This window comes from Chenopodium quinoa, unplaced genomic scaffold (genome assembly GCF_001683475.1).
Source record: "Chenopodium quinoa cultivar QQ74 unplaced genomic scaffold, ASM168347v1, whole genome shotgun sequence".
Taxonomy (NCBI): domain Eukaryota; kingdom Viridiplantae; phylum Streptophyta; class Magnoliopsida; order Caryophyllales; family Amaranthaceae; genus Chenopodium; species Chenopodium quinoa.
This window is the reverse complement of record NW_018744991.1, coordinates 874,670-897,148: the sequence shown is the minus strand read 5'-3', so window position 1 is coordinate 897,148 and position 22,479 is coordinate 874,670. Positions and strand designations below refer to the sequence as shown.

The following is a 22,479-nucleotide window of genomic DNA, read 5'->3' as shown; positions in this document are numbered from 1 at the left end:
ATGTGTGTTGGGGAATAGGTTGAGCCTAGCCCACCTTTGACCGGCTGGGAGAAGCATTATAAATTTACAAAATATAACACGACATGACCCACAACCATCTTTATACGCAATAAGCATTATATATAATTATATCTCTATATAAGCGAAGAAATAATACATGATGGCACTAAACTGCACCAAGACAGGGAATTGATTCATCTCATACATATGGGACTTGATGGTGCTAGAGCATCGGGAAAACTCTCAATTGCTTTAGCTCATGTGATAGGACGGTTTTATCCACTCGGAAACACCCATAAATCCATAATGATTATTTCCTACATATATTTTAAAAGTATAATGCTAAAGTCTTAATTTTTAAATGTCCCCAAGTTAAGAAGCACGGTAATTATGTCTTTCACCATTATTAAATTGTACCAACATTTAAACTCAAATTTCCGCAAATTCATGATTGCTTCTCCATCAATAAACCATAATGCCCCTTTATGATTGTCTCTTTGTCTTGATAATGAACACATCAATCTTCTAGAGTTCGAGTAATGGATGATTATGACGCACACTACATATATTGGTGACTCCCTCATTGAGCACCCTTGCAACTATGTTACACCTTACGAACATATTATTTTGTAAAATGTATCGATAAAATCCCTTAACCCTTTGAGAATGTAACAATAACTTTGGTATGTTTTCGGTATATCATTACTTTATTACTCTTTTCAGAGGTAGTAAAAATGACTAATCTAACGAATAAGTGTCACAACAACAATTCGTGAAACAAAACATACTGGATCACACCTAATACATCATACGAGTATGAAAGGAGAGTTGTACCACTTACCAGTTGTTTCTTTCTAAAATCAAATGGTGATAAATGTAGACAACTTGTACATATATACAATTGTGTGGTTTCGTGATGGTGGTCATCCTTCCACTTATTTTTTTATATATGGAAAGAATTTTTATAGAGGAGAAATAATTTTTTAAAAAAAAACCTAGTTAAGTATTTTTTTCAAAATGCATCGGGCCGTGTGCATAACATTAATCATGCCGCACACCATCCTATTAGCAATTTCATCTTTCTTGTTGGCTAGTACATGAATAAAATACTAGTATTATCGATCGAGTTCCCTGTGTAAGTTGACTGATGCTATAGTTTATGCTAGTCAAATCAATAACAGAAAATGTATAGGTATATATTCTCACCATATATTATTTCGTACTGCTTTAATTGCCCCCTAAGAAAAGAGGTCATTTATAAGATAGAATTTTATGATGGAATAACAGAAATTAGTTTCTTTTGTGGCGAACCTTACAAGTGATTGATACATTCTGAAATCATGGTATTAAAATCTTTATATATTGAAAAAGTGACAAAAAGATAATTGGTCAATTGGGTTGTTGAATAATGACATGGAATCTAAACCTTGCGCAAGTTGAACTATGAAATGTTGAGATTGATATCTATCATCATACCATTGATTGGATGGAATTGGATGTCCCTTTGTCAATCACTATATGTCCTTCGTCTCGAACTACTTGTTTTAAGAAAATCGAAAAAGTAGAGAGAAAAAAATTGGTTGAGTAAGTGAATTTAGGCTACAACTTGGAGAAATTGTAAGTACCTACCTAGACAATAAGACCGATAGATAAAGGTATAAAATTTTCCAACTAAAAACATTATGAAACATCCCTATTTGAAATTAAACTATCTTGATCCTTCACTATGTTAAGGATAGGGGAGATTTGATACAAATTGTTCAATCTTGTGATGATGTATTTCGTATCCATATCTTAGGGTATGAAAGATATAGTTTTTTTTTTTTTTTTTTTTTTTTGACAATAACAAAGGAGAACGAAAGATATAGATATATATATATATATAAGGTGAGTTTCGCTTAAAAAAGACTTCTTAATATGTGTATTTAATAAATATCTTATTATATTACAACGTGTAATTATAATATGATTACTCTTGTACTAAACTTACAAAATTATTAAAGCTATAATCATACAAGGTTATATAAAATCGATCATGTGAATTATTCAGGACACAAATGTATCTTTAATTTATAGAACGGAAAAGTCATAAATCATGTGAGTTACTCCATCGTGAGATCATATATATTAGACTCACGGATTATAAATCGAAAAAGTGAAAGAATAGATATGGAGTATTATACTTATTGATGACCATTTAAATTCTATTTTTTCAATGATTTCATTTTATCCAATTCAAAGAACTTCACTCACAACGTTTGTGTTGGCCAACATTGACAAGATTACCCACGCACATAAACTTTTTTTTTCCTTTTAAGTTCTTCGCCATTTAAAATTTAATTAGTGGGAAATTCTCCATTAATTAAATTAGGTGAAGTGATGACGTTCTTAGCAAACAAACAAAAAAGAACAATTATTAAATTAATGCAAATAGGGATGTAAATGGGGCGGGTCAAGTAGGAGACCCGCCCCATCCCCGCCCCAACGGGGCGGGGATGGGTCTTGGTTTGGTGGGTGATGGGGCGGGGATGGGGATAAAAACCATACCCGCCATAGGTGATGGGGCGGGGGTGGATTTTAGGTTGTACCCGCCCCATCCCCTCCCCGCCCCACCCGCCCCACTTCGTACCCACCCCATCCCCACCCGCCCCATTTCGTACCCGCCCCATCCCCACCTACCCCACATCCATATATTTTTAAAAATAAAATTATATACTTTTATACTATTTTATGAAAAAATTATGTAAAATAAAATAGTAAATATAATACTTTGTAATACACTTATATTATAAACAAAAAAATGTGTAATATTAACAATAATTTTTTTCTTTTTGCAATCTTTATTAATTATGAAGGATTGTGTATTTGGGAGGCGGGGATTAAGCGGGTCTTAGGTGGGGATTAAGTAGGGGTGGATATCCAAGTGGGGGTTGGGGCGGGGATGGTTTTGGAATTGTACCCGCCGGGGCGGGGATGGGGATGAATTTTAGACCCGCCGCGGGGATGGGGATGGGGATGGGGATGAAAATTTTAGATGGGGATGGGGATGGGAAGGCCAACATCCGCCCCGCCCCATTGACATCCCTAAATGCAAAGCATCAAAATAGTACTCAAATTTTATTTTATTTTTTATTCAAGCATGAACTTTGCTCACACTCATTCTGTTAAATACAGGTTTGGGCCGTACCCGCAAATCAAGAAAGAGAGTCCACTTCACAAGACCAAAGGAGGTTCCATCCCAAAACCATATGGCAATGAGGGGAGTAGCCCCTTAGCCTTATAAAGTGGACACAATTTTCTACTTTCTTCAATATGGGATACACATCCCAATACAAAACTTCACTTATGCACTCGATTAATGTGGGACAACCTCTTACACTCATATGTGTTTCTCATGGGCTCAACACTCCCCCTCACATGTGAGTTGTCCATAACACTGGCACAGATCACAACACAACCCAACCTGGCTTTGATACCATGTTAAATACGATTCTGGGCATCACCCGCAAACCAAGAGAGACAGTCTACTTTACAAGACCAAAAAAAGTTCCATCCCAAAACCATATGGCAATAAAGGGAGTAGCCCCTTAGCCTTATAAAGTAAACACAATTTTCTACTTTCTTTAATGTGGGATACACATCCCAATACAAACCTTCACTTATGCACTCGACTACTGTGGGACGACCACTTACACTCACATGTGGTTTTTCTCATGGGCTCAACACTCCGAACTGTAGGTCATATGCGCAATTTCGATAAGAAACTAGAAAGTTATGACTGTTTTACGAAGAACTGACGATGCTGGAAATATGTTAACGAAGTACGCGACCAAGCACACTCGTGCCTAGTCGGAAATTTCAGAATTTTGGTCCGGTTTTAGCTTAATTATTGTTTAAGGGATAATTTCCTAAAATTATATCTTTTCTATGACGACGGCTATTTGAGTATACTTGGGAAACAATTTAGGGTTTTATTAAGGTTTCCTTGTGTTATAGAAGGACCCTTTAGTTGATAAATTAAATCATACCTTTTGAGCCGTTAGATTTAGGACTCCTTGTAATATTCTCTCGTTCTTTCTCCATTATATTGAAGAAGCTCTCGAATCTCCCACCCGTGAATGTAAGTCTAATTTGACCGAACCACGTAAATCCTTGTGTTCTTTGTTTATTTTTCTCGTTCTTATTTCTGCATTAATCAAACACAACTACACCCTTATTTCCTAACAGAAAGTTGATGAGGATTTTTGAGAAAATTATTGATGAAAGATTGAAAGATTCAATGGATGTTAAGGATGATGTTCTAGGCACTCTACTCAAGCTTGTTAAGAAGAATGAATTAAGCCTTGATGAAGTCAAACATATGCTTGTGGTAAGTTCTGTCTATCTTACAAAATGTTTCTTCAATTGAATATTTGAAAGTTTTGTGATTTTACTAGCCCAGTCCGATTAGCAGGCAAGGCTAACCAAGTTAGTGGGCGGGTAATAAGCCCATATGGATTGGTTTAATGACAATTTAATACAATAAGTCTTAGGTGCACTCTGTTAGCTGCACCACACCTTATAAAATGAACATTTAGTAAAAAAATATGAACATGTAATAAAAAAATTGAACATTTAGTAATAAAAAATGAACACGTAAAAAAATGAACATTTAGTATTTAAAAGTGAACATGTGTAAAAAAAAACTGATTATTTAGTATATTAAAAGTGAACATGATTATCATATAATCATAAAATTGATGGACCACGACCTTAAAAATGAACATAAAATTATGAACACGCGAAAAAAATGATCATTCAGTTATAAAAAAAACGAACAAGTTAAAAAATAAACATTTAGTAATAAAAAGTGAACACGTCAAAAAATATGAATATTTAGTATATTAAAAATAAACATTTATCATACAATCATAGAATAGTTGGACCACACATAATAAAATGGACATTTCATATAAATATATGAACACATTAAATAAAATGAACATTTATTATAAAAAAAAATAAACACGTAAGCAAATGAACACGTTTACAAAAATTATATGAACAGTTAGTATATTAAAAATGAACATGATTTTCATATATTCATATAGGTTCAAATTCATTGTATATAATTATTAACAAAAAATAAATATAAAATATATCGTTAAAATAAATTCATTTTTTATATACTAATGTTCATTTTTAGTGTACTAAATGTTCAATTTTAAAGTACTGCATGTTCATTTTTATTTTTTATAGAACACAAGTTCGATTGTAATTATTTGAATATCCACTTTAAATCTAATCTTGGTTCATCATAAAGACAATAATTATCGATCTATGACATGATAGAGTAGGAATCACAAATGCAAAATTGATAAAAATCAACAATTTTATAACGTTCACTTATTTACTAAAAAAAAAAAAAAAAAATTTAAAAAAAAAAAAAAAAAAAAAAAACTCAAAATTACCTCAAGTTTTACAATCGCGGCGAAAATGATGATGATGATGGTGCAGAATGCTACAATGGTGACAAATTGGAGAATATCCGAAGTAGAAGTACAAAGATTGAAGGAAAGTGAGGTAAGAAAGTAAAATTAACTTATTAAAAAAAAAAAAAAAAAAAAAAAGGAAAGAGAAAATTTCATATTGAGAAGATAACTGAGGAGAGAGAAAATTAATAGAGGTAAGAAAGAAGAAGAGAGTGAGTTAAGATATAAGGAAGGAGAAAATTAATGTACGTTCATTTTTAAAGTACTATATTTTTATATATATGGGTGTAGTGGTGCAGCTAGCTTAGCTACACAAGTATAGCTAAGAATTTGTGAATTTAATGATGATTGATGTTAGGGTGTATGTGATCACTCCATAACTCCATTACTATTTATAACGGTGTAACGAATTATATTTTGAAATAAGCATTAATCTTTGTCAATTGAAATTCAAATTAACAAAATGAATTGGTTATCATATACTTGTATATAAATATATATCAATGTATGTTCAAAATTTATTTATAGCTGGAACAGATACAACCTTTATCACATTAGAGTGGGCAATGAGCCAATGACAGATGCGAAATCTGACAAAGATGGAAAAGGCTAAAAGTGAGCTGGATGAAGTACTTGGCAAGAAAGGATCAATGCAAGAATCATATATTTCAAATTTACCATATATTCAAGCCGTATTGAAAGAAACATTAAAATTGCATCCATCGGTCCCTCTATCAATACCTCATAAGGTTGTAAGAGATGTACAACTATGTGACTATTTAGTTCTGTAAAATTCAACGTTGTGGGTTAATATATGGTGGATAATTAAGTCACGATCCAAGTATATGGTCAAACCCTTAATGGTTTTCACCTGAAAGGTTTTTAGAGAAAAAAATTTATGCTAAGGGATAAGCCTTCGAGTTCATACCCTTTAGAGCGGGAAGAAGGATGTGTCCCCGGAATACCATTAGCTTACATGATGTTGCATCTAATGTTGGCTACTCTAATACATTCATTCAACTGGTATGGTGACGGAGAACATCTTGAAGATTTAGATATGGAAGAAAAGTTTGGAATGACGCTTCAAAAAGCGGAAGACTATTCAATAGCTACACAAATTTTGTAGCCATTGTAACTTTAATAAATCTAAAACCTTGAATTTTAAACAGATAACCTTAGCTTGTCTGTTGATTTATTTGACCATTAGTGGTCAAACTAAATTGATCATGCCATCAGCCCATCACTTTTTTTTACAGTTTTTTTTTCCAATCCTTTATCTGTAAAATAAAATTACAATCTGATTAGTGATGGGAATGGGAAAAATTAAATCACAAATTGATTAACGATGGGGAATGGAAAAAAAATCTCAATTTTTGGAGATGGGCTGATCCACTGATGGCATGATTTAATTGAAAAAACTACGAGTACAAACCGCAACTTTGTCATACTCATGGTTCCATATTCAACAATCTTAATCAACAAACCATCGAATCCAATTAGTATTCGGGATTCATGACATTTGCAAATTGCAATAATTACATAATCACATGAATAGGAAAAAAAATCTCCAAAGATTAAATGAACTCACTGGTCATTAAGTAATTGAAGAAGAAGGGGAAGGAGATCGAAGGGGTCATTAAGTATTCTCCATTAATTAAAAATAAAATAGTCTAGTCAATAAGATAAAGGGTATAGATTTTCCCTCAAAAAAAAAAAAAAAAATAAAGATGAGGGGTGTAGATTTAATAATAATGATTAACGGTTTGGATCAGAATAATATAGTGGCTACAATATTAAGGTCTTGTTGGTTGCATCAATATTATGTAGGCACTTAAAATTCCTAGGAAATACATTGATAGAGTGTTGTTTGGTTAACCAAAAAATTGCAAAATGGAGGAAATAGAAATTCCTAGGAATTCCAATTTCTCACATAATGTGGGAATTCATTTACCTAGCTCCCCCTAGGTCATTCAAATTTCCTAGGAATTGTGACTTCCCTAATGCTAACCAAACAAACTAAAGCAACTTCCTAGGAATTTGAGGGAAATAATGTCCCATGAATTGGAAATTACCATGAAAAGTTAATTCACATTGCAACCAAATGAGTCCTTTGTGTAGTCATTGCAAAAGTGTCCTAAAAATGCTCATCCACTTAAATTTTGTGACAATGCCATTTTTTTGACATCATTTATTATATCATGAGGGCCATGAGGCGTATGTACCATAGTAAAGTTGATAGAAATGTTTAGAGCTAACTAATGGAATAAAGATTCGTATTTTAATTGTGTACAAAACACTGAACTAAATAAGTAAATAGTAAATTAAATATGTACTTCGTACCATACTACTTTTATTTTGGTTTGTTTTTTTAAAGCAACTTTTATTTTGGTTTTAGGGAAATGGAACTACGTACATAAAAATGTACAATTTCCAAATTCTACATATCACATGTTTCATGTTTGACACGGCAGCGGATAGAGACTAAAGATTCCAAGTTGATTGATCATTCAGACAACTCTTCATTGTTTTTGGTATCTAGCTATAGCCAGTTATGGAGTCCAAAATAAACAACACATACATCATCGACAATGGACAAATGTGACACGGCTAGTACTGTCAAAACGGTTTGACAGTTTGGTTTGAAATCGATTCGATTTAAAATCAGGTTGGTTTCAGTTCGACTTAAATAATTATCGGTTCGAATTCGGTTTCGGTTTATTCTTTAACGGTTTAAATTCGGTTCGGGTTGTAAACGGTCTGGGTAGTAAACGGTTCGGTGCAGACGGCTTGCGGTTTGTTAACGGTTCGATGTAAACGGTTTTTTATCCCGGTTTAAATTCGGTTTGGGTTGTAAACGGTCCGTGTAGTAAACGGTTCGGTGCAGACGGGTTGTGGTTTGTTAACAGTTCGATGTAAACGGTTTTTATCACAGTTCAAACGGTTTCGGGGTAGAAACTGTTCAGTTCTTTTTTGGTTCAAATGGTTTTGGTTTGAAATTTGATACTACTTTCTAACTTTTTGCTGGTTAACAAGTTTTATATCAAGCCGAGACTTCATCACTTCATATTGAGACATCATATCATATGCAAATTCTCATTAATTTTATAAATACATATCATGTTATGTTTCAAGTTTAGCCATACTGATCTTACTAGTTTATTACGAAGTGGATTATAAAAGTTTAGTGCATTAATGTATTATTGTTTTACTATCAAATTATTATCTGCTTATTATTTGATCATTTAATTAATAGTGACATAATTATGATTTGATGAGTTGTTGTGACATCGAAATTTGCAATTTGGTATTCGATACTTAATTAGTCAACAAGAGTGATAATTAAGACTCGTTTATCATTATATATTTGCATAAAGTTATATATGAAGATATTACAAAATAGTTTGATTTGTATAATGAAAGAAAACATTAATAAATAAGAAGGTAATATTGATTCTTCAATCAATATTATATTTCTGTATTATCCTTTACTGGTTTACCCCTAAGACTTAAGTCACTAATTAGTAATTAGTAATTACTTGATTAGACTAACAAGTTAATAAGAAAGAGTAACTTTTAACTTGAGTCTAATAGATCAAATACTGAAATGCTATTAGTATATTACCAAGTAGGATAGTCTAATACACTGTTAATCTGTTATGCAACTATGCTAAATTGACAATTGCTCATATAGTCATATTAGTTAATCACTCATGTAGTCACATCTAATTAAGTAATTTGTATTTATGTACTAATCTACCAGTCAATTCTATCATTTATAAGTTTACACGATTACAAGTGTATTGCTTACAGGCACAACTAAATTGATATAAATATAATCATACCATGCATTATTATTATCATACGGTCATTATATTATCATACGGTCTTCAATTTTTAAGTTTTAATAATCAGATACATTTATCGATTAACTATACATACCAATGATACTATGGTACCAATCATACCATACATTATTATTTATTATATATATTGATATACAAATAACTAATATACATCAAATGTGTCGTATTGAATCAATTCCAATTTCCAAACATTTGCGTTTCGTACAATTTATAAGCTACATAAAGTTAATCATTTTCTAAGAATACAGTAGTGTTTTTATTAGTACGTAGCTATGAATAAAAAAAAACACAGTATCCTAATCCATCATCCCACGATCCGTGTCACCGTCTTAAATTAAATATTAGTCATTTATTTGCATGTGATCTAACGGCCTATCATCGCACACATTCCAATTCACGATCCGTGTGTTTTCTTTTCCACCAATCAAATCACTCTTACCATCGTCTCTTTAGTACTCTTTCTGATTTCTCTCTCATTTTCTCTCTCTTCTTCTGTAATATTGTCAATTTTTTGAAGCCATGGCTGCTAATATGCTCAATGCTCTCTCGTTTTCTCTCTCATCTCCTTTTCCTTATTCCTTTCTTCTTCTTCCTTCTTCTCCCTTCTTCCGCCTATGTTCTCCTTTCTTCCATCTCGTTTCTCCGTCTCCGTCCACCGGCACCACGCCCGACGGTTTTTATGGTCAAATTCGACCACGAAACTCTAGAACTAGATGTTTCATGATTGAATTTGGCCTTTTAAAACCAAATTCGGGATTAATATATAAGGTGTTTTTGTTCTTCCTTTTTTATTTTCTGTTTTTTTTTAATTTTTTTCATGTTGTAGGCGACGGAGCGAGTCGAATTAGGGTGGCTGCGGCGGTGGTTAGGGTGGGTGGGAAGGGAGGATTTTTCGAGGGAGGGAGGGAGTTTTATGGTGGGTGAGCAGTTAGAGTGAGTTTGGGGGGTTTCGAGGATGGTGGGTTTCGTGGGGGTGGGTGGGGTAGGGTTACGGTGGGTTTGGGTTTTTTTTCGATTTTTTCGTGGGGTGGGGTGGGGTGTGTTATGGTGACGGTGGTAGGTGTGGTTGGGGTTGGGTCTGGTTTTTTTTTTTTTTTTTAATTTTATTTTTATGGTGACGGTGGTGGGTGGGGTGGGGTTTGGGTCTGGGTTTTTTTTATTTATGGTGGGTGGTGGAGTGGGGTGGGGTGGGTTACGGTAAGTATGGTTCATAAACGGTTCGCTTTATTATTAGTTCGGTTTATAAACGGTTCGGTGCAAACGGGTTGCGGTTTGTTATCGGTTCGGTGTAAACGGTTTTTATGCCAGTTCAAACGGTTCGGTTCATTTTTGGTTCGGTTCTTAAACGGTTTAATGTTACTCGGATCGGTTCGGTTTCGAGTTTACTAAAATACGGTTCGGGTCGGATTTCAGTTTCAAATAGTCGGTTTTTAATCGGTTCGGTTCTCATTCGGATCGGTTTGAACCAGTTCGGTTCGGTTTTTGACAGTGCTAGAACGGCTAGCAATACTACAAGGTTCGTTTGGAATCTCGCAACTCAGTTGAAAGTTCTAACGTTATAACCCACAAAATTAAACCCTATATACAAGAGGCTAAGACTAGAGATAGCAATTTCTGTTAGAGGACCATCTCAACCAAAAGCTTAAGTTGATGGTTAAGGCCTAAGAATATATTTTTATACTCTATCACGCCCTGACATATTCTTAGATGCACCCATGTGCATCTAAGCTGGCTGCACCACTTATCAAATACCCCCTTTTATACCCCAAACACACATATATACTATGTACTACTGGAGTATTGGTATATATATTACTTCATCTCCTTCCTTCAATTTTTTTCATATTTTATTTCTTTCCTTATTTCTTAATTTTTACATAAATTTTTCTCTTTTTTCCAAATTCTTTACTTAATTCTTAATTTTGGTTGAAGTTTTCTCTCTCCACTGTGTTTGGCATCATCTTCTTCTTTTAAAATTTTCTCTCTCCTCCATTTTTTGTATTTTCATTGACTCGTGATGGATTTAATTGGAATCTTGAAGAGATTGTTGATATAAGTTAGTTTATTGTAATTTGGTTTAATTGGTTGAAATTTTCTCTCTCCACTGTGTTTGCCATCATCTTCTCCTTTTAAGATTTTCTCTCTCCTCCATTTTTTGTATTTTCGTTGATTCGTGATGGATTTAATTGGAATCTTGAAGAGATTGTTAATATAAGTTATTTTATGTTATTGATTTGTAATTTGGTTTAATTGGTTGAAATTTTCTCTCTCCACTGTATTTGGCATCATCTTCTTCTTTTAAGATTTTCTCTCACCTCCATTTTTTGTATTTTCGTTGATTCGTGATGGATTTAATTGGAATCTTGAAGAGATTGTTGATACAAGTTAGTTTATGTTATTGATTTGTAATTTGGTTTAATTGGTTATATTTTCTGAATTTGTGATTAATATTTCATATTTAATTTTTGGATAATTTGCCAATTTGTAATAGGTGATGAACATAAATTGATTGTAGTACTTTTCTCTTCACTTTTCTTTCTTATAATAATTTTAATCAAAATTTTCATCAAAATTTCGATCATAATTTTCATCAAAATTTTATTTTCCTCTGTTTTTTCCTCTTTCGTTCTTCATTTTCTCTCTCCTCTGTAATTGTACGTATTTTGTTTAATTTCTATCAATTTGATCTATGTATGAATTTCAAAAAAAAATTTATGGTGATTTTGTAATGAATTTTGATCAATTTGATTAGGTTTGTGAACATGCAATTCATATGAATTGAATTTACGGCCTTTAATTATGAACATAAGAAAATTGAAGAAATAAAAAATAAAATGATTATGAAACATACGCATTATAAGTATTAAAAATATGAACATATGCACTAAAAATATGAATATATGCATTTTAGATAATGAACATACGCACAAAATATGAATATATGCATTGGTTCATTTTTCGAATGTGTATGAACATAATTAAGCATTTTAGAAGGTGAACATATACATAAAAATATATGAACATATGGATTCAGAAAGTGAACATATGCATTTCAGAAAGTTTACATAAGCATTTCAAAAAGTTTACAAAAGGATTCAAAATATGAACATAAGCATTCAAGAACGAAAGTGAATATATGCATAAAAAATATGAACATATGCATTTCAGAAAGTAAACATAAGCATTCAAAATATGAACACAAGTATAAACAGACAAAACAAACAAAATGAGAACATTTTATGAACATTAAGAATATTTATCATATGAACAACAAATAATAATATTATGAACATTTCAAAACATTTAATGAACATAATGTATCCATTTGATTTCACTAAATGATTTAACAATTCCAATAAAAATTTCGAACAACAGAGTGTCGAATAATATTCAAACAAAATTAAGTGATATTCATATAAATTCAAACAAAATTAAGTAAAATTTACATAAAATTACCTTTTTTGGGGTGAATCCGTTTGATTTTCATCTCATCTCAAATATCCATGGTTGTTTTGGAGGAGAGAGAGTGAATTGTGTTTGATTGTAAGAGAGAGAAAATCAAAGAGAGGAGTAATAAATTTCAGAAATTTAAGTTTGAGAGTGACGATTTTTTTTTAAATTATATTTTTTTAAAAAAAATAGCTATTGGAAGTGACAGTTTGTATAAATGACAATTGGGTGGGCTACATTTTAAAAATAAGTTCAGTTTTTTGGATGGGCTCGTTTTGGTCTAGGCCTTTTTTTAATGGGGCGTGTTTGAAAATAGGCTTGTGGGTTAGCTGCACAAGGGTGCAACTTAGACAAATTGCCATGCCCTCTCACACGAGAGTCTATTGGGTTTGAAGTGTGGATGCAGCATGGGCCCTCCTCATACTTGACGCTTAATATTCCACTTGAAAGTGGGGGGTGAATAAAATTTGAACCTGTGACCTTTGTGTCACGCTGGCTCCGATACCATGTTAAAGGACCAACTCAACTAAAACTTTAAGCTAATGGTTGAGACCCAGCAATATGTTTTATACTTTATCACGCTCCCTCACATGAGAGTCATTTGGGCTTTAAATGTGGATACAGTATGGACTCTCTGCTTACCCAGCACGAAATATTCTACTTTGAAAAGAAGTGTGGAGGTGGAGGAGTGTGTTGATTATCGTCCTTTGCCATAGTTTAGGCGATATAAAAATAAAAAAATAAAAAAAAAATGCAAATTTAACGAAAAGTAAGTCTGCAAGTTGTTTGGAAATTAATGGGTGTAAACAAACAAGGATGAAGGAAGCTGCAATTGTAGTGGAGGTAATTGGCAGTGACTCGTGAGGAAGGAGCACCCGTTGTAACAAAAAATAAAAAATAAGAAAAATTGCGGAAGTTAGATTGAAAACCTAAGCTGTGATACCATGTTAGAGGACCATCTTAACCAAAAGTTTAAGCTGATAGTTAAAGCCCAGGAATATGTTTTTATATTCTATCAACTTCACTACTATAGCCGGATGGCTCGGATTGAAATATACATTAAAGAACATGTCCAAATTCCTCAAGAGGGTAACATAGGAAGACTAGCGGGAACCCGGGCCAACATCCCCACTAATTTATACTCCCTTCGTTTCTATTTAGTTGACACGATTTGGCTGGAACATAGTTGGCATAATTATTGACTTTAGTATTTTATTAATCCCTCTGATTTTTTAATTGTTACATTATGACCGACACATAGTTTTAGGTGATTCAATAGACTTAAAATAATAAGATATAAGTGGGGTAGTTAATTGGGGTGTTAAAAAACATTAAGAAAGATAGTAGAGTTAATATTTTATTGAAAAGTGAGGGATATGATGAGTGGAAAAAAAAAAGTATATTTGAGTAGAGACCATGAAACAAGAGATATGTTCCTTATGATACTCCGTATTAAAATATACTTTCTCTGTTTTCTTTTAATTATCACTCCCTTTATTTTTGGCACAATTTTTAGGAGTTGATTAGAGTAAACAAACGCACAACTTTATCAAAATAATTTAAGCAACTAGATTAGAGAAGAGTTAGGTACTATACATCGTATAATTTATTTTAAATAATTTGGTCATTTATATTGCTTACTCCGTATTTTCTACCTCAAAATGTGTGCTAAAAATACATGTTGTATTTAAAAGAAACCGAAAATAGTAGATTTTAGGTTTTTTTTTTTTTTTTTTTTTTGTTTTTTTTTTTTTTTTTTTCAAATGCTTGGAATTTTAAATTAAAATGCATGAAAATGTATACTCCTTATAATAATCAACTACTCCATATTAATGTATTATTATTTTAAATCAAATTAAAGGTTTCAACAGCCACGGTTAATATTACACGGGAGTCAATGTTTAAAGGGGGATTTTCTGTGTGGTTGGTCACATCGTGTGACCGGGGTTACTCAAGTTACTCGGTCAGGGGTTACTCAGGTTACTCCTGACCGAGTAACCCCCACTACTACATTTGAGAGCTAATCCAACCCCTATTTCCGTTGTATTAGGTGTTAAAAACCGTTGTATTAGACCTAATACAACGGCTAGCAACCGTCACATTTGCTAGGGTTGGATTAGGTCTAATACAACGGTAAAAGAAACCCATCTACCTAATCCAACGGATTGCCCAATCCGTTGGATTAGGTTCCTTTCGTCTTTTTTTGGAATAACTGAACCTAATACAACGGATTGCTCCCCAATCCGTTTGTATTAGGTCTTTCTTATTATTTTTATTATTGTTATTGTTATTATTATTGTTATTATTATTATTATTATTATATTGTCCAAGTCCTGTCCAGATTATTGATCTTACTGATCAATACTTCTTAGTTTGCAACTTTGCATCTTAATTTTGGTATTGCATCTCTGGATGATTAGAATTTGAAAATCTGAAAAACTAAGATATGAAAAATTGAAAAACGAAAAACGAAGAACGAAAAATTGAAAAGTCTGAAAACGAATATCCGAAAAATTGAAAATCTGAAGAAAAAAAAAAAACCCAGAAATCGAACAAATAAAAAAACAAAATCGAACCCAGAAAAAACGAACAAAAAAACAAACCCAGAAAAAACAAAATCGAAAAAATTGAAATCGAAATCGGAAAAAAAACAAAATCGAAATCGAAAAAATTGAAATCGAAATCAGACCCAGAAATAAAAAAAAATAAAAATAACCCAGAAAAAACGAAATCGAACCCAGAAATCGAACAAAAAAACGATCTGAAAAAACAAGAACAAAAAAACGAAAAAACGAAGACGAAAACAAGATTTGAAAAACGAAAAGAAAAAAACCGATCTGAAAAACGATTAAAAAACTAAAAACGATCTGAAAACAAGAAAAACAAAGACGAAAACAAGATTTGCAAACGATCTGAAAAACAAAAAAAACAACAGATAATACCTTATAAACGAAACAAATTCTGGAAAATATAGATCTGAAAACGAAACAACAAAACGATAACATAGATCTGAAAACGAAAAAAACGGAAAAAATCAAGAAAAAAAAATGTATATAAACCCAGAAAAAAAAAACCCAAAAAAACCCAGGAAAAAAATCAAGAAAAAACCCAAAAAACCCAAATAAAAATATAAAAACCCAGAAAAAGGAAAAAAAAAAAACAAGAAACACCCAGAAAAAACCCTAATAAAAACCCAGAAAAACAAAAAAAAAAACAAGAATTCAAACAAACCAGCAAAAAAATGAATAAAACGAATGAAGAATCAAGAAAACGAAAAAAAACCCAGAATGAAGGAGTTGAGGAGAGAGAGAGAGGGTAGACGAGAGAGTTGAGGAGAGATAGAGAATGAGAGGCGAGAGAGTGAAATGAGAATGAGAGTTGAGGAGAGAGAGAGAGAATGAGGGGAGACAGAGAGGTTTAGAGAGAGTGTGAAATGAAAATGAAAGTGAATGAGAGAATGAGCGAATAAATTAAAAGGCCCAAGAGGGTCTAATACAACGATTTCTTTAATCCGTTGTATTAGACTCCTCAACGGATGAGTTTATCCAATACAACGGTTAGTATAAACCGTTGTATTAGACCGATTTTAGTATAAACCGTTGTATTAGACGACAACGGTATGAAATTAGCCGTTGTATTAGCTAATTTTGTACCGTTGTATTAGATTAAAAATGTAGTAGTGCCCTGACCAAACCCCTCAAGTAGCCCCTAACCGAGTAACCCCTCGAATAACCTCTGACCAAACCCCTCATGCAAGTAACCCCTGACCGAGTAACCCCTCAAATAATCCCTCGAGTAACCCTTGACCGAGTAACCCCTGGAATAACCCCCTGACCGAGTAACTCAAATAACCCTTAACCGAGTAACTCAAGTAATCTCTGTCGCATGGTGTGGCCAGCCACATATATAAATTTGTGACGTTCAAAAACCCTTTTAATCAATTCAATATTTCATACCTCCAGTAAAGAGGAAGCCCCGGTTTCTCAATTAAGAAACGGTGGCTGTTCCTGAAATGGTAGTTTTGCAATTATTTAGACATTACAGTGGACCCCTTTGCTGACTGTATGTGAGAAAGTAGATGTAATTTATGCACAGTTAATTAACTCCGTGAGCTTGTTCTCTCCTTCTTCCCTTCCTTCTTCTTCCTTCCTCAACAAACAACAATGGCGGATTCCGCTAAACACCACAAAACAAGCACCATCCACACCAATACCAACACCACAACAAACCCCCAATCCTAACAACAACATTTTCGACGGCTTCGCCGCTGATTTTTAACGAAAAAACTCTAAGAAAAATATATAAATTAATGATATGGTGAATCCCAAAGGGTAGGTATTTTGTCGTTTGCTTGTTAGTTTCCCTTCTCTTGATTTAATTAGGTAAGCTCGAACTTGGAGTGATTTAGGTAGCTTCAGACTTTAACAGAGTTAATACCATCCAATTAACGCCATCAAACATTGCAATTTAACGTTTCCATCCAAAATTCTTGATGGACAAAAACACCCCATTCTTTTCCACGCGAAATGACGTGAGAAAGTTGTATTTTCTCTCCAGCAAATCTGGTGATTTCCGCACACCAGTTTTGACTTCTTCTCAATTGAATCTTGGGACTTGCTTTTATCAAATAAAAAGTTCTACAGAAATCACTTCCACAGTATACTCATTTATAGCATGTTTAATATTTAATTAAAAAAAAATCAATAACTCATACGAGCAGATTATTCGGTCGGTAATTATTCCATAACTCCACTACTACTCATATCTCATATCTCAATATCTTCTACATAGTATTACAATAATATACGTAGTACTATCCTTCAATGGTAAATAGAGGGAGCCTCAGTTCCTCATCATAGGGAACACTTTTGTTCCTCATAATGGCATTTTGGAAAATAATGTGATGTTTTTCACTAGTGGGGACTGTCTGTCAATTTTGGGTGCACCTCTCTACTCTTGACACATACCCCATGAGAAACAAAACTTGTTCCTCACAGTAAAGAACAGGACATTACTCAAATATATATCACAATAGTATGCTTCGTATTAATTAGTGTGTCGCACCTCGTACGGCTCTAATTATTATAGAGTATGTATTCGATCAATTATCTTATAAATACGAGTTTGTTGTATCTTCGGAATTATAAGCCTATCACAAAATGGAATATTACACCACTTTACTACTACTCCTCGCCATCCTCATCACCACCATCCAATGCTCAAAAATATTGTTTGGTAAATCCAAACTACCCCCAGGACCAAAACCATGGCCTATCATAGGCAACATTCTCAAGCTCGGCGACAATCCTCATCTTGCTGTTGCCGAGCTTGTAAAAATTTACGGTCCAATAATGTCTCTCAAGCTAGGGAGCAAAACTACAATAGTTATATCATCCCCGGAGGTAGCCAAAGAAATGTTCCTTAACCATGACTTAGCCCTTTCTAGTAAGTTTGTCCCAGAGGCTGAAAAGGCCGAAAACCACGATAAATTTTCCATGATTTGGCTTCCATCAGCAAGCCCCAAACGAACAAACCTTAGAAAGATCGCAACTATCCAACTGTTCACCAGTCGACAACTTAATATGAGTCAAGACATACGGCAAAAGAAGGTGAAAGAGCTAGTTGAGTACGTACAACAATGTTCCGAAAAGGGTCTGCCTGTTAATATTGGTAAGGCCGCGTTCACAACTTCGCTAAATTTGTTGTCTAACACATTGTTCTCGGTCGATTTAGCTAGCCATGTTTCTTCAAATACACAAGAGTTTAAGGATCTTATTTGGAGTATATTAGAAGAGTGTGGAAGGGCTAATTTATCGGATTTGTTCCCGTTACTTAAGAAGTTGGATTTGCAAGGAGCATTGAAGAGAACAAGTGGTTACTTCAAGAAATTGCTCGGAATTTTTGAGGAAATAATCGTTGAAAGATTGAAAGATCCAACAGATGTTAAGGATGATGTTCTAGGTACTCTACTTAAGCTTGTTAAGGATCAAGAAATGAGCGTTGACGACATTAGACATATGCTCGTGGTATGTTTGTTTGACTAATCCTTTCAAAAATATAGCAAGTTGCTTGCCTTGAAATATTATTGGATTTTTTGTCAGAAACTACCTAATAAAGCTCATATTTTGTGATAAACTACCTAATAAAAAAAAATGTTATAAGAAATTACCTAATAAGGTAAAATGTTGTAAGAAATTAAAATTACCTAATAAAATGTAAAATTTATTGTGGTTTTCGGACTTTTCAGCCACCTTGAAATCCAACCCTCACGATGGTTTCACGGTGTTTTGAGGTGGATCAATGTCGTGAAATTAAGTCAACAGTGGGAATTCGGTTAAAGGTAGTATCTTACAACATTTTACCTTTTATTAGGTAGTTTCTTACAACATTTTTTTAATTAGATAGTTTTTCGCAAAATTTAGGTTTTATTAGGTAGTTTCTCACATAATTTCCAATATTATTAGTTGAAGGTTTGTTATTATAGTGTATTCTCATTTAGTAATTTACTTGTGTGCGGCCTAGGACTTGTTTATAGCGGGAACAGATACAACATCAAACGCACTAGAGTGGGCGATGACAGAGTTATTGCGCAATCCCGAAATAATGAAAAAGGCTCAAATTGAATTGGACCAAGTGTTGGGCAAAGATGGATCAATCTTGCAAGAGTCTGATATCACAAATTTACCATACATTGATGCAATAATGAAAGAAACAATGAGGTTGCACCCAGTGGGACCATTCTTGGTACCTCGCAAGGCTGAAGAGAAAGTGTTGTTATGTGGCTATTGGATACCTAAAGACTCAATTATTTGGGTTAACATATGGTCTATTGGTCGAGATCCAAGTGTTTGGCCAAATCCAAATATGTTTTCTCCCGAAAGATTTATAGAGAGAAACATTGATATAAAAGGACAAGATTTTAAACTCATACCCTTTGGGTCAGGAAGAAGGATGTGTCCTGCGATGCCACTGGCAAATAGAATGGTGCATTTGATGTTAGCCACTCTTATCCATTCGTTTAATTGGAATGCGGCAAGTCCAAAAGCTATCGACATTGAAGAAAAGTTTGGGCTTACATTGCAAAAAGTTGAGCCACTTCAAGCTATTCCACTTCCTAAGTGATTAACTACTAAGCATCTTTAGGAGTTTAGTTCTTTCAATATCAATACGAAGTATAATAATACGATGTAATCATCTGTGTTGTTTGCGTCTCAAAAGTCGTGCTTGGCCTAGGATAATTCAAACTATATCCTATAGAAGTAGCTTCTTAATATCATCCATGAGCAAGTGGATCTTTCAAGGACAATGTGCCCAAAACGTATAATTATTATATTGTGTTCTTCACTTCTTCTATTATATAATCATATTTGAAATTTTTTAGTCTTTGATAATAGAGAAGTGTTAATTATGCATGTTAAATTAGTTTAATTTTCTTCTTGGTTGAGGTAGAATAATTGAAAACTGTGTTGTGAGTGATGTTAGTTATGCTAGTTTAACTCCTTCAAATTCTAATTTCAATACCTCTAGATTTTGCAACATTTTCATAATACAACCAATTGTACGTATATACCTTATAGGAAGAATATAATTGTCCTATTTGCTCAATTTTCACTCATGGATCAATCAATTATAACAATTAACAATACCAATAATCAAATTCCCTTAAAAAAAAAAAAAAGAGTGAGTACAGTCGTCTCCAAGTCACATACGGAGTACCAATAATCAAGTCCTTAAAAAACAAACAAGAAAGAACGGAACGAGCACACTCATCTCCCAAGTCACATGCCAAAGTGCACCAGTGGTCATCCCCCACGTCCTTTCCCTTTCTTACCAATTTCCAAATATACTACTCCTACTCTACAACCATCCTACAACGATTAGTATTGAGATAGTAACGTATATTGTGAATAATATCATATGAGATATTATTGTGAAAAGATATATGTGATATATTGTGATAGCTTTAGGAAGTTAAGATAATTAGAAATATTATGATTAGATATTCCTATTGTAATATGATCGAATATTTTAAATGGGAAAAATACAATAGAAAAATACAATGAGAAAATACTGAGAAATATTTTCCCCAATATTTTAACACTAAGCTTCACTCAAATTAATCTTAACCAACCACATAAACCATACAAAAACTAAACCGGAGGAAAATAGCCGCGGGAGATAGACTAATGTCGATCAAAGCGGCGGCAATAGTAGCATATCTAACGGTTATAACCGCCGTGATTGGTGTAACATCCGCCGTAAGTTACACCAATCACGCGGTGGGAGGAACACCGCCATCGGGTTGGTATTTATGTCTTTCACCATTATTAAATTGTACCAACATTTAAACTCAAATTTCAGCAAATTCATGATTGCTTCTCCATCAATAAACCATAATGCCCCTTTATGATTGTCTCTTTGTCTTGATCATGAACACATCAATCTTCTAGAGTTCGAGTAATGGATGATTATTGAGCACCCTTGCAACTATGTTACACCTTACGAACATATTATTTTGTAAAATGTATCGATAAAATCCCTTAACCCTTTGAGAATGTAACAGTAAACTTTGGTATGTTTTCGGTATATCATTACTTTATTACTCTTTTCAAAGGTAGTAGGAATGACTAATTTAACGAATAAGTGTCACAATAACAATTCGTGAAATAAAACATAGTGGATCGCACCTGATACATCATACGAGTATGAAAGGAGAGTTATACCACTTACCAGTTGTTTCTTTCTAAAATCAAATGGTGATAGAAGTAGCCAACTTGCAAATATATACAATTGTGTGGTGTTGTGACGGTGATCATCCTTCCACTTATTTATTTATTTATTTTTTTATTTTTTATTTTTTTTTATATAGGAAGAAGTTTTATAGACGAAAAATAATTTTTAAAAAACCTAGTTAAGTATTTTTCAAAATGTATCGGGCCAAAATATAAGTATGTGCGCATAACAATAATTATGCGGCACACCGCACACCTTCCTATTAGCAATTTCATCTTTCTTTTTGCTAGTACATGAACAAAACCTAGTTAAGTATTTTTCAAAATGTATCAGGCCAAAATATAAGTATTTTTCTAAATAATTTTTAAAAAAAAACTTAGTTAAGAATTTTTCAAAATGTATCGGTCCAAAATATAAGTATGTGTGCATAACAATAATCATGCCGCACACCATCCTAATAGCAATTTCATCTTTTTTTTTTTTTTTTTTTTTTTTTTTGCTAGTACATGAACAAAATATTAGTATTATCGATCGAGTTCCCTGTGTAAATTGACTGATGCTATAGTTTATGCTAGTCAAATCAATAACAGAAAATGTATAGGTATATATTCTCACCATATATTATTTCGTACTGCTTTCATTGTCCCCTAAGAAAAGAGGTCATTTATAAGATAGAATCTTATGATGGAATAACAGAAATTAGTTTCTTTTGTGGCGAACCTTACAAGTGATTGATAAATTCTGATATCATGGTATTAAAATCTTTATATATTGAAAACGTGACAAAAAGATAATTGGCCAATTGAGTTGTTGAATAATGACATAGAATCTAAACCTTGCGCAAGTTGTACTATGAAATATTGAGATTGATATCATCACACCATTGAATGGGTGGAATTGGATGTCCCTTTGTCAATCACTATATGTCCTTCGTCTCCAACTACTTGGAGAAGTTGTTTATG

At 33.1% G+C, this 22,479-nt stretch overlaps 1 protein-coding gene across 1 annotated transcript; it reads left to right on the top strand.

The window, feature by feature from the left end:
* The first annotated feature begins 17,871 nt into the window (after window positions 1-17,871).
* Window positions 17,872-20,157, top strand: LOC110706846 (cytochrome P450 76AD1-like). The gene is made up of 2 exons (XM_021884816.1): window positions 17,872-18,810; window positions 19,307-20,157. Exons 1-2 carry the CDS (start codon window positions 17,944-17,946, stop codon window positions 19,904-19,906), a joined length of 1,467 nt encoding a protein of 488 aa, XP_021740508.1. The 5' UTR covers window positions 17,872-17,943; the 3' UTR covers window positions 19,907-20,157.
* The last annotated feature ends 2,322 nt before the right edge of the window (window positions 20,158-22,479 follow it).